Source organism: Pterocles gutturalis, unplaced genomic scaffold (genome assembly GCF_000699245.1).
Source record: "Pterocles gutturalis isolate BGI_N339 unplaced genomic scaffold, ASM69924v1 scaffold34817, whole genome shotgun sequence".
NCBI lineage: Eukaryota > Metazoa > Chordata > Aves > Pterocliformes > Pteroclidae > Pterocles > Pterocles gutturalis.
In genome coordinates this window covers 389-11,957 of record NW_010111681.1, presented here as the reverse complement: position 1 = coordinate 11,957, position 11,569 = coordinate 389, and the positions used below count along the sequence as shown (strand labels likewise).

Sequence of the window (11,569 nt, the reverse complement as noted above, 5' to 3'; positions counted from 1 at the left end):
ATCTCTCATGCAGTCCTTACACCCAAATGGCCCCTTGACTCAGTATTTGTGGGTCTGTTTAAAAATCCTAGCTCTTACACAACTGCAAACTCGAGTACTAATAAGGATGCTTGAAATCCAAGGGACTGTGCAAATATTTGTCTGTTGTGGATGTTAATGTTCAAGTAGCCTTAAACCTGCCAAAATAAAATTAAGGATACCCAAGGTATTTCTATATGCTTTAATGATACTGAGTACTGAATGGGCAGCTTTTCATTTTAAGGACTCTGTAGAAATAGCTGAAACTTTCACATATAGAAGCTTCAAATTTTTAAATAAAATGCAGATCCCCTCCCAAAAACTCCAAGTTACTCACACATCTATTTAAAAGGTTTTAGATGACACTATTACCTTGGGCTTTGGTATTAGTCTCTTAATTGTGTTATCAGCCTGGGAAATTAGAGAAGCTTTAAAGTCAACCTCACCTGAAGCTGTTACATAGCACTAGAATTAGAATTTAAAGCACTTTCTTGCCACGTTTGAAATAGACCTTCTAGAAACTATAAAAAACCAAAATTTATAAAATCCTGTTATTGACTGACTAATTCTATTACCGACTTCTACCAAAATGAAGTACATCCCAAATGTCATTACTGATGATCACATTTTCTTTCTGTTTCAAGTATAAGCATAAACTAGACTTAAATGAACTATAATGGAGCAGGAAGGAAACAGCCTTTAAGTATCTTTGACTTTAAAAGGCTCTAGCTTTCAGGATTGAAAGACTCCTGGAAATGATGCACTGAAGAGATAACAAATCAAGCCTCCTTCCGTCTTTTTATAAAAACATTAGCTAAAAATGTATTTGCCAATTACTGATTTTAATGCCCAGTGTTCCCTAAGAGAAAATTCCCCTGTGTTTTTATGGCCCAAAAGGAAATAAAGTAGTAATCTAGATTTAAAAAGAAAGCAAGTAAGTCAGAAATTATATAAAGTTTACCAGTCACTCATAGAAAGTATAAAATGTTTACCAGATGGTCAGAGAAATTAGAAGCTTACTTCCGTTTAGATAACTGTAACTTCCCTAGGTTTTCGTTTTACACTCTCTAGTCGTGCTAGAGGGCCGAAATTTGTTGGTTTCCTGCTTCCTTCGGCAGTAGTTAATTGAGAGTCCTTCTGCAGCCCCTTCAGCAGCTCCATTAACTCCCGTTTTTCCAGCTCTGCCTGCTCCAGCTCTTGACGGTGCTGTCTCTCTGCAGCCATCAGAGAGCGTACATCTGACATCATTCGTGACATCTGACTCTGAAATGCAAAAACAAATTTACTGCAAGAAACAAACTCTTGTCTAATGATGGTGATATGAAGTTGAATTGGCCATGCATGGAGGGTGACGGATTATAAAGAATAAGCAACACTGAAATAATTTTTTGATAGTGGAACAAACGTAAACAATTTGAGACAATCCAGCATTCACCTTCTGAGATGGTCTTGTTTCAAAGATTCCAAGACAGTTTTCCTGAAAGTGCAAAAAGTTTCTTATAAAGTGTAATAAGAAACAGTGGATTTACCCAGTTGCTGTTTACATTTTCTTTTTCAAGACCCCAAAGAAAATAAGGTTTTGGTTATGTTCAGATACATTCTTCAAGGATTTAACATCAAATCCAGTAAAAGAAAAAATGTAAACTATAAAGCACCTCAATTGCTTTAGGCTTTAAAAATCATTATTCTGTGATACAGGAAGGGCTGGATGAATAAAAAGATAAGACAGCCTTGCTTGTTACTTTATTAAATTTACAGTGCAACTTTCCAACCTTTTGACCACCACTGAACCACAGTGTAAGGACCACTGTCTGCAGCAGGACTCTGTGTCAGCACTGCATTAAGCCATTTGGGACAGCACTAAAAAAGGAGCTGGATATTTAATTACATCCGATTTGTGATTTATGTCCTATCCTTAGACACTGAAAATGAGTTTCAGACTCATTTGCCGATATGTAATGTACACACAGAACAATGTGGTCCTTGTACAGGACTGTCTGGGTTAGCTCCAAGTGAATCTGAAGTAGATAAACCACACGAATACAGCACCCAGCCTGCTTGTCAGCAGAGCTGATTACCCTAGGCAAAGATTTTGCTAACACCTGCTTTGGTTCCCGTACTTAAGTCATTCTCATCTGTATGAGACTACATTTACAAAATAAGAGACTACTACTGGGAAAAGCAAAAAGTGAGACTGTTAAGAGAGGGGAAAAAAAGAGAAAATTAAATTATAATATTTACCTTTAGTTCTTCAATTTCATTTTGCAGCATACTCTCTTTTTGGACCATATGCCTTCTCTGTGAATCTAACCTTGATTCCATCTCACGTTTTGCCTCCTCCACTCTGCAGATCATTTCTGTCCTAAAAAGTTTATTTTTCCTTGTTAGGTCTCATAAGCATGGGGAAAAAAAAAATATTTTCAAATTCCAGAAAGCCTTCTTGCAGCCAAACAGCCCAATCTGATTCCCATCATAGTCTACAGGACACCCCTCTAGCAGCATCATAGTACTATTTATTAATCTAAATAAAACTGGCACAAAAAAAACCAACCAACCAAACAAAAAAACACAAAAACTGGCCCAGGGGGCACTAAAGTGACCATGGACCGCCCATATAGGGGACAACTGTATCATATTCCCTCTGAGCTCACAATCATGTATTTATGACTTCAAATTATTTACTGCCTTTTACTTACAGTATTTGCTTGCTCAGTACCACTACAGATAGGCAAGATAAAGCGTGAACACTACAGTACTGCTTAACATGTAATCTTGTCACTTTTATGGTGGACACGAAGTTATAATATGCAGTAAGTTATTATAACCTCATCACTCGCACAGATTGACAGCCAAAACCTAACTGTTACTACATCAGCCTTTTGAGTTCAGATACTAGGCAGCAGAATGCCTTGTTTTTCAATGCATTTAAATCAGATTTGAGCCTGACTTCACAGAAACATTTCACACCACAAGACTTAGACAGGGAGTTGAAAGATAGAACTGGGAAGGAGCACAGAGAGGGAAAGCTACAGAAACATATATATGAGGAAAAAGAGGATGCCGGTAAGAAGAGTCATATTCACCACCTGTTTATTAATCTGCCAGGATTTTAATAAAAATTTAATCAAAAATTAGATCCTCAGAGGTTTAGTCTACCAGCCTGTACCTGCCAAAATAATTAAAATTTTTTCTCTTGAAGACTTGTAAAAAAAAAAAAAAACCAAACCAAAACACTAAACAATTATTAAATAATGTGACTTTGGGTCTATGTCAGGCCAATGGAAAAATGAAATTGACAACTTCACTCCAGCTCTTGTTAGGTATTTTGTCATTTTATATAGTCAGCTTGCAGTTGGACTGCAAGCAATGGTATGTTAGGATTTATGATAACTTGGACAAAAAAAATAACAGCAAAAAAAAGTCAAACCAGTAAGAATGTAAAGTCTATGCTGACACATAATAACACTCTGGCCCATTAGTATCAAGTAATTAACAGACTATTTAACACATACTGTAATCCAGTGCTTTATGCAGCGATTTGAGGCCCAGACTAACACAAACATCAAAGAAACAGAAGATCTGTACCGAAGTAGTTCTAGGTCGGTTTTCAGCTCTGTTATACAACTATGCTGTGTGTCTTCTGCACTGAGAATGGTGTAACCACAGCCATTGGGGCATTCAAGGCTCCGGTACTCACACACCGCCAGGTGACCATCTAAGTTGCGTCGTTCAATCTGAACCATACAACCTGAACAGGGATCAGTAAGGTAAGCCAGTCATTTACAGCTAAAAAAAGCATTTTCATTAATTCCAAACAAAAACACTCAAGCAAATAAGGTACAATATCTTGAGCTAAGCAACTGTCAATCTGTTAGAGCAATGGAAAAAACTTTTCTTTAGAATACAAAATGCAATAGTTACACATACTAGTAATAAATCACTCTTATAAAGTCTAACTAATGTACTTATCCACTAACTGAAAAGTCTTGTGCCACTGGTCTGGCACTAAAGCAGCTTCAGTAATGACAACACTGACACCAAGCTAAGACTCCAGCAGCTTGCCTGCACTTCCACCACAGATTGCAACGACCAGAATTGAAGAAGAATACACATGTGTGGAAAAAAAACCCCATTGTGTATCAAATTTAGAAAAAAGATCCAAGGACACACAGTAAAACTGTGGCTGAGATGGAATGCAACCTTGTTTTCCTGGACATTGGCTGGACCTGCGTGTAACATATTAGACCACCTAAACAAGAACATTTATTTAGAAACATTTAATATCCAATGCAAAACCAGAAACATTTCCACTGAAATTCTAGGGTTAGTACTTTACAAGTCTGTAGTGTAAAATGTGCAAAACCAAAAATGAACACTGTGAAATTATTGCAACATTTGACACTCTAAATTTTGAAGTCTGTAGTCTTTATTTTTAATCTTTGAGTCACTGTTTGATGTAACATATACTATAACTCCTTCCATTTCATTTGAAGATAAAATAGATGTAGGAAAACTGAAACAATGAAGCAATTAAACTTGCCAAACTTTACCAGAAAATTACAGAAGACAGGAGCCTAGAAGGGTTTTCCTAATAAATGTAATGTTTTCTAACTGGAGGTACTCAAAATACACTCTGATGTACTCTTGAGGAAGAATTCATGAGATCTAAGAGCCCTTACTCCCTGAACACCAGACATCAGAGATAAGAAGTGATAGCTCTACAAACGCTACTGTTTCTGTAGCAGGAGTCAATTGCTGCTGAGAGAAATTGCAACTTCCAATGGAGCAATTCTAGCACCTTTATCTTCTTACAATTATTTACAATGGTAGACCCGACAATGACTTTAGCATCATTCACTAGAAATTAACTTTGTCTTGAAGCATACAACAGTTTGAACAAAATCAACTGAGAAATTTTAACAGGATATTTCTTTCCAGCAGTATGCTTCCTTCTCAGGAGGTATAGGTTTGTTTTAAAAACCTTGACATGAACACACCAATCCTAACCAGAATTCAGCTTAAAACTATTCTCATTTTCAAGATGTTTTTGTTAAAACCACGAGACAAAGTGAGCGGCTGCACACGCATCAAAGAAATGGCTGTTTTATAAATAGTGACCCATAAGCATTCTGTAGGTGTTATTACATTGATTCAAATATCAAAATGAACAGTCAAAATTGAAAGACAAACTCATAACTTGACAGAAAGCAAAACAAACACACTACTGTATTTTTATAAATTTGAAGTCCATTATTCTCATTCATTATAGTTAGCCCTTGGATAAGAAATTGTTGCTAACAATCATGATTGCCACAAGTCAGTAACAAATTTTATTCAAAAGGACTGCTGTAAATAGTAGATCATGCTAAAGCTCTGAATTTCTGTTTGGAAATAACAGCCATTATTGCCACTCTGTTGACAGAAAGATGACAAACGCATGTTTTCTGAATATAAAGGATGCAACTTCTTTGAATGTTACTCACCGACGTTGGGGCAACGTACGTGACTGTATTCACATTCTCTTTCATGCTTGTCTATAGATTCCAGGGAACAAACCATTTTACAGCCGTACTCTCTGTTTTTGCAATGTATCTGAAGACGGTTTAAATCATTTTTCATATATCTACATGCAAAAAAAAAAAATGCTCTTAAATCTGCAAACATTATTGAAAAATATGTATTTTCAACTTTTGGGAAAAGAAAGTAAGATTCTAATCTCCACTAGGAAAAACACTGAATAATCGGTTTAATTTTTTTTTCTTGAGAATTCAAGTGACCATATTGGAAAAGAACATGCTTAAAAGAAACTACGTTAATGGAAATTTCCATCTCCAAAATTAAATATACAAATTAAATCTTAATTTTTGAATAAATTTTTAACCATGACCTTTCACTAGCTCAGTGATATTACCAATAACAAACACCAGGGCTACTCATTCATCATTCAAGCTTTGTGTTTCTGTTTAGAAAACAGTTTCTGCCAAACCAAACTGACTACAGTGATTACAGACAAAACAATCCAGAAGTTAAACTCTAGGGTTCTGTCTCAACTTCCATACAGTAAAACCTCATCAGTGACAAAAATACCAGGAGTACTAATGGAGTTAATTTAACATCTGCAGCTGAAGGTTTTAAACACAACTTAACTGTTAATCTGAGCAATACCAGACAACGCAGGGGTTAAACAGCAAGCCATGCCTACCGATGAAACACCCTGTGCTGGCAAGGAATTATGGAAGACACTTGTGAAAACAGCCAGCTTTACATGACAAGGTGGCTCAAGATGTATTCTTATGGCTAAAGACCTTTTTAAAAAAAGGATTTGAAGGCAAAAAGTTTGGTTCATATCTACAGGAATCATGCATTACAAATCCCACTACAGTATCTGGGTAAGACTGAAAAGAAAAACAAAAAATATCCAGTGTTTAGTGACTTGTTGTCAAGAGTTGCTTTGCCTGATTTCTCTAAAAATGTATGGGAAAGTTTGGGTGCTGTAGAAGACATTCAGAATAATATCCAGACAGATATCTAGAATCACCATTCAAGATATAAAAAGGTACAGGGCAAAGTAAGTGTTCTTTCCATTTTGAAATCTTACTACCCTGAAAGTTAGTTATAATAAACAGAAAATGCTAATGTTTTCACACAAGTGATCGCTTTCTGCCATTGGCATATTGGATAAAGACAATATGAGTTGACAGTAAATGACAAGAGATGAAGCTGTGCAAGCAAAGTTGAGAAATTCATGTAATTCAACACAGAGCAAGATTATTGTATACCTGTAGAGAGGGCGCAGCAAAGACACATCAATCGTTTGTCTGTCTTCAGGGCAGTTACTGTGATGAACAAGCCATTCATGTATACAAGCAGTACAGAAAGCATGTTCACAAGGAGCCTGTAATGGATCTTCTAACACGTCACGGCAGATGGAGCATAACAGCCCTTCGTTAACGTAGCCAACGAAGCGCTCAATGTCATAACCCATGTTCTCCACACACTTTCAATCTATTAAAACAACACAGAGGATTAAAGCAGTCTTTGAACTGAATCTGTATGGCTAGATCCACGAAAAGGCCCGGAAGCAATTCTAGAAATACAGAGAACTTAATGTGAATAAAGAACATCACAGGTGAGAATACAAACACATACTTCGGAGACTTTGAGTGAGAGTTTGAGGACTGTACTGCAGGATATCAGAATCACAATTTCATATCAAGATTCTCTAAATTCTGAAAGCAGAGACTTTAGCAGAGAGTTAAACTGCGTTTGTTCTGAACTCTGTTCTTGAACATAGTTCTAGCAGCCACTGTGAAACATACAGTTTCTATTTACTTGAATTCTACCAATAAAATCATAGAAGTTCAAGTGCAAATGTTCGCTTTCCATTTTAATGCCTTCTATATAATCCCTAACAAACTTGCAAACCAGTGTCCTTGCAGGCAATAGTTGTGGTACTTTCAGCAGCAGATTTTTGTATTTATGAACTGCACATCACTTCATGTGTTGCTTTCATACTGGAAAAAAAAAGGCCAAGGTTCTCTACTCATTGTAGATTTCTATTCCAGAAGGAACAGCATGAAATCTCCACATCCCTAGAGAAACACTTATTATGTGGGAGAATAAAGAAGCCAAAACTGCAGCTAACCCTGAAATCATGAGGAGCTACTGTCTTCTGCTACATCGTCTACTCCATAAAACTGAGTAGCCTTTAAATGGATTTGGAAGTTTTGTGAAGAAGAACAGGCAATCTGTCTTCATCAAAATCTTATAATGAAAAGCCCCATAGAATTTGGTAAGACTCCACAGAACTTACTTAAAAGAATATGTTTTAGGCTTCACATTCCTCCTTAACATAAAAAAATACTTTTGTAACCCCACTGAGACTCGTGAAAGAGGTTTTCATTAGTTATGAGGTTTTCTACATAAAACAGAAAAGGAAGATAACCCACCTTTTTAGATTTTACTGCATATATACGTTGTTTGTCCAAATTCTTCACAAACAGTTTTCTGATCAGTAAGACATGTAATACTTTCTTCCTTCAGTTTCTCTTCACTGCTTTATTATGCCTATGAGAAAAATTAGAAACAAAAAGGCTCAGCAGTGTTTCCTAAGTTACCAAGTCCTATGTCTAACCAGCCAGCTGCTGTCCTAACAGCCCAATAAAACACAGCTTTGTAAAGCAAGCCACTGTAAAACCTACAATTCAACACGAGAGATCTGACTAGATTATGGGGAAAAAAAAATAATCAGTCTCTCTTTCAGTTATTACTGATGGAGATACTTCTCACAAAATTGAACATCCTGCTGCCATTTCATTTTGAAGCCTTACAGTTTTGTTTGTATGATTGAAGACAACAGAATTCTATATTATTGAAAAATAGCAACTGAAATATGGTAAAATTATATTCCTTAATAATAACAACTTAATTAAGGTTTCTTATCTAACCTGGTTTTATCTGGGCATGATATGCAGTTCATTTTTAAAACAAAACTATCAAGCCAAGTTCACTGTATTGACAAATAACACTTCTCTGATGTGTAGCGTAACTAAGGTCGCTCATTTAAAACAAAAAATTAAAAAAGATGTAATCACTTAAATCCCTTAAGCTGATATCTAGCAATTGCAGTATGACATTCAAAGAGAATCTCAATCTGAATTAGAACTGTGTAAGAACAGTAAGGATCTCTCAGAACTAATGTAAAGTTTTTCTCTAAAGGGAAAAATAACTTTGCAATTCCTCTTCATGAATACAGTACGAATCTGGAATTTAGATGATTTTATATATTTGAGTATCAAAGCATCTCTTAACTGACTATGAAAGGTGCTCATATTAAAAGGATATTTGCTAGGATTAAAGTTAATAAACCTGTAATGAAAGTGTACATACCACAAGCAAGCATGCATACTACCCAAATACAAACCCCATAATCTGCTACACCACTTCCCTGTTGTGTTTTGCTGCTACCGGCATGTTTATCGTACAGCCAACACTGTGGTTTGCATTGATGACTGAGCTAGTTTGAGATTAGCTGGGACACCTACTAGCCCAGTGACCTAGTGACAGTGCTGCCACAGCAGCAGGGAGTGCAATCCACAAAGACTCCTGACAAGGTCCCAGGCAGCTTTCACAGACTGCATTTAGTTCTGTGCTTCTGTGGCTACGTTGTCATCAACAAAATTTATTTGTGCTTGACAGAAAATTGAAGTGCAACAAATACACACACACACACAGATACATACATCTATATATTTAAAGCCCCAACCAAAAGGGGAGAGTAGATAGGAACTGTGAGGCAAAAAGCACAATCAAAGGGGTTTCTGATGAGAATTTCAGTATGTTTTCGAGACTGATGTTGGAGAAGCACTATCCCACACAGTGCCAGAACCCTCATGGCTTTGAGTCTGAGACCTACAACAACAGTTGCCACTGAAATCCCAGACCTCTTCCAGTAGAAATTTCCTGATCTAAGAACTAGAGACGTTTTATCTTCAGACATCTTCAAGAGATGTACTTTAGTCAACAGATAAGCAAAGGGAGCGCATCAGGTGAAGGCTATACGCTCTAGCAGCATAGATCACTTCACTCAGTACTTGTACCACAAACTGACATAATTTTCAACTTCTGCTCTTCCCCAGAAACTTCTCTCTTCTTCACCTGGCCGCAAAACCTCTTCTTCTATTTCTATTACAGTTCACTGATTGTCACACTCCTTTTTTTGGCTGCACCTAGAAACTAGATTATTTATCACTGCATTCCTACACTCCACTAACATTTCCAAACCTTGCCTTGTCTTTGGTTTCTCTGGTCCAGAATTTTGCCTATCACCTGGCTATTACCAATGACACCGTTCATGAGGATATCTGGAATTTGCAGTGTAAAATCTGGAAGGCAGAAAACCCTCAAACTGCTCTGCTATTTTATGTCCATTATTTCACATACATTTTATTTCTCCCCATAGCTTGTGACACGCAAAATTTTCTCCCAGACCTCACAGATACAAAGTCCCTTTTCAGTAGCTGTCACTCCATGTTGTTTGCCAGGCAGATACACACCTAAAGCCAGCCTTGAGCTACAGCCTGCACTGCCTTCAGAGATTTTGTGTGGCTATTTATTAGCAGCAGGAAGAATACAGATGGAATGTCGTTCTCAACAACATAACAGCTCAGCTTGCTAAATGTCTGGCGCTAATCAAAGCTATCCCATTGTCAAAATCAGGACAGTGAGGTCAGATTTGCGACTTGCATTTTTACTTCTACACTACTTTCTGATTTTTAACAACAGTTTCCTCTCCGTGTGACAAAACAAAGCAGGGCTTGAGGGAATCACAGCAGAACTACAGTTGTGCACCACAAAGACAGCATTTCCAGAAGTGCTGTCTGGCTGGAAGAACAAACACTCCATGCAGGGCCCAGGGAGGAGCTGACATTAAAGTATACTATTGCTTGAGTTTCTATTTTCACAAAGATACATTGTGCTTTAAATCCTGCTCTATAGAAGCAATGGTTTAGGGTATCTTATGCCATTCTGCCACAGTCACTGTAAGCCAGTTTAAGTCAGCATTAATGTCCAAACAGGCAGACTCGCCCCTTCAACTGTAACAGTACAAGCTGTTTCTACAGCCACTTGATGTATCATACTGGGTAACTGACCTGTTTTAAGAGTGAACTAGAAAAAAAATGTTTTAACTTTGACAGCTGTCCTACAGTAGCCCAAGCCAAGCTATCCACTAATTAATGCCCTCCTAGACTTCTGCTTCCTCCCTTGAATTCATTAGAATGTTTAACTTAGCCCTTTCCTGAACTGGCTCAGACAACTAAACATACAGAAAACTACTCATTGATTTCCTAGGCTAGATTCTCTTGTAGATGGCTCAGCAAAAGCTCCAGTGACTGTGGAAATGGAGCAAGCCAGGGGATGACAAACCGCAGCCAGGGCAGAAAGGAAAGAACCACAGAAGCAGTGTCTATGGTTAAGGCTGCTATAGGGCTAGTCCCTCAGCTCAGGTCCCCACCTCGGTACATCGCGGAGTTCATGAATACTCACGTAAAAGAAAGGGTGCAGAAGAAGATAAGAATGAACGGTTAGCAATACCAGCTTACACTCATGTAAAAAACTGACTTAATCAACAAAAGCTTCTATAATAACCAGTAAGAGATATCCAATTAATTTAAGGCTGATGTCTCTACCAAGAACTACCTAAGAAACTAGAACTACTTTAACAAAGAAAATTTTTACATAACGTTTCCACTTGCTGCCCTGCTGCAAAACTGACAAGATATGGATCTCACAGACCACCTGTCAGGCTTTGAAGGGCTGGACTCTGCTGCACAGCAGCAAGGCCAGGGGCAGAAGAGGGCTCTTCAGCGGCTCTGCGGGAGGGAGCACCGGCAGCAGGGAGGCCTCTGGATCATGCCCGGGTGGGCTCTTCAGGAGCGCTCACCGATCTCGGCCACAGAGAACAAAACCGGCCTGAAAACACCTGGAGCTACAACTTAGAATCATAGAATCATTAAGGTTGGAAAAGACCTCAAGGATCAAGTCCAACCCA

At 37.7% G+C, this 11,569-nt stretch overlaps 1 protein-coding gene across 1 annotated transcript; it reads right to left on the bottom strand.

Annotated features, from left to right (window-relative positions):
- Window positions 1–1,044: 1,044 nt before the first annotated feature.
- Window positions 1,045–7,999, bottom strand: LOC104462023 (RING finger protein 151-like). The gene is made up of 6 exons (XM_010073803.1): window positions 7,968–7,999; window positions 6,798–7,023; window positions 5,502–5,641; window positions 3,604–3,766; window positions 2,260–2,380; window positions 1,045–1,281 (listed from the first exon to the last, which is right to left on the bottom strand). Exons 2-6 carry the CDS (start codon window positions 7,001–7,003, stop codon window positions 1,045–1,047), a joined length of 867 nt encoding a protein of 288 aa, XP_010072105.1. The 5' UTR covers window positions 7,004–7,023; window positions 7,968–7,999.
- Between the last annotated feature and the right edge of the window lie 3,570 nt (window positions 8,000–11,569).

Bases quoted from the DNA above. Each gene is read 5' to 3' on its own strand.
- LOC104462023 (XM_010073803.1), bottom strand. From the start codon at position 7,003: ATGGGTTATGACATTGAGCGCTTCGTTGGCTACGTTAACGAAGGGCTG. The intron at 3,767-5,501 runs GTGAGTAACATT...ATCCCTGTTCAG, and splicing joins CGTACGTTGCCCCAACGTCG to GTTGTATGGTTCAGATTGAA. The intron at 2,381-3,603 runs GTACAGATCTTC...TAAACTTTTTAG, and splicing joins ACCGACCTAGAACTACTTCG to GACAGAAATGATCTGCAGAG.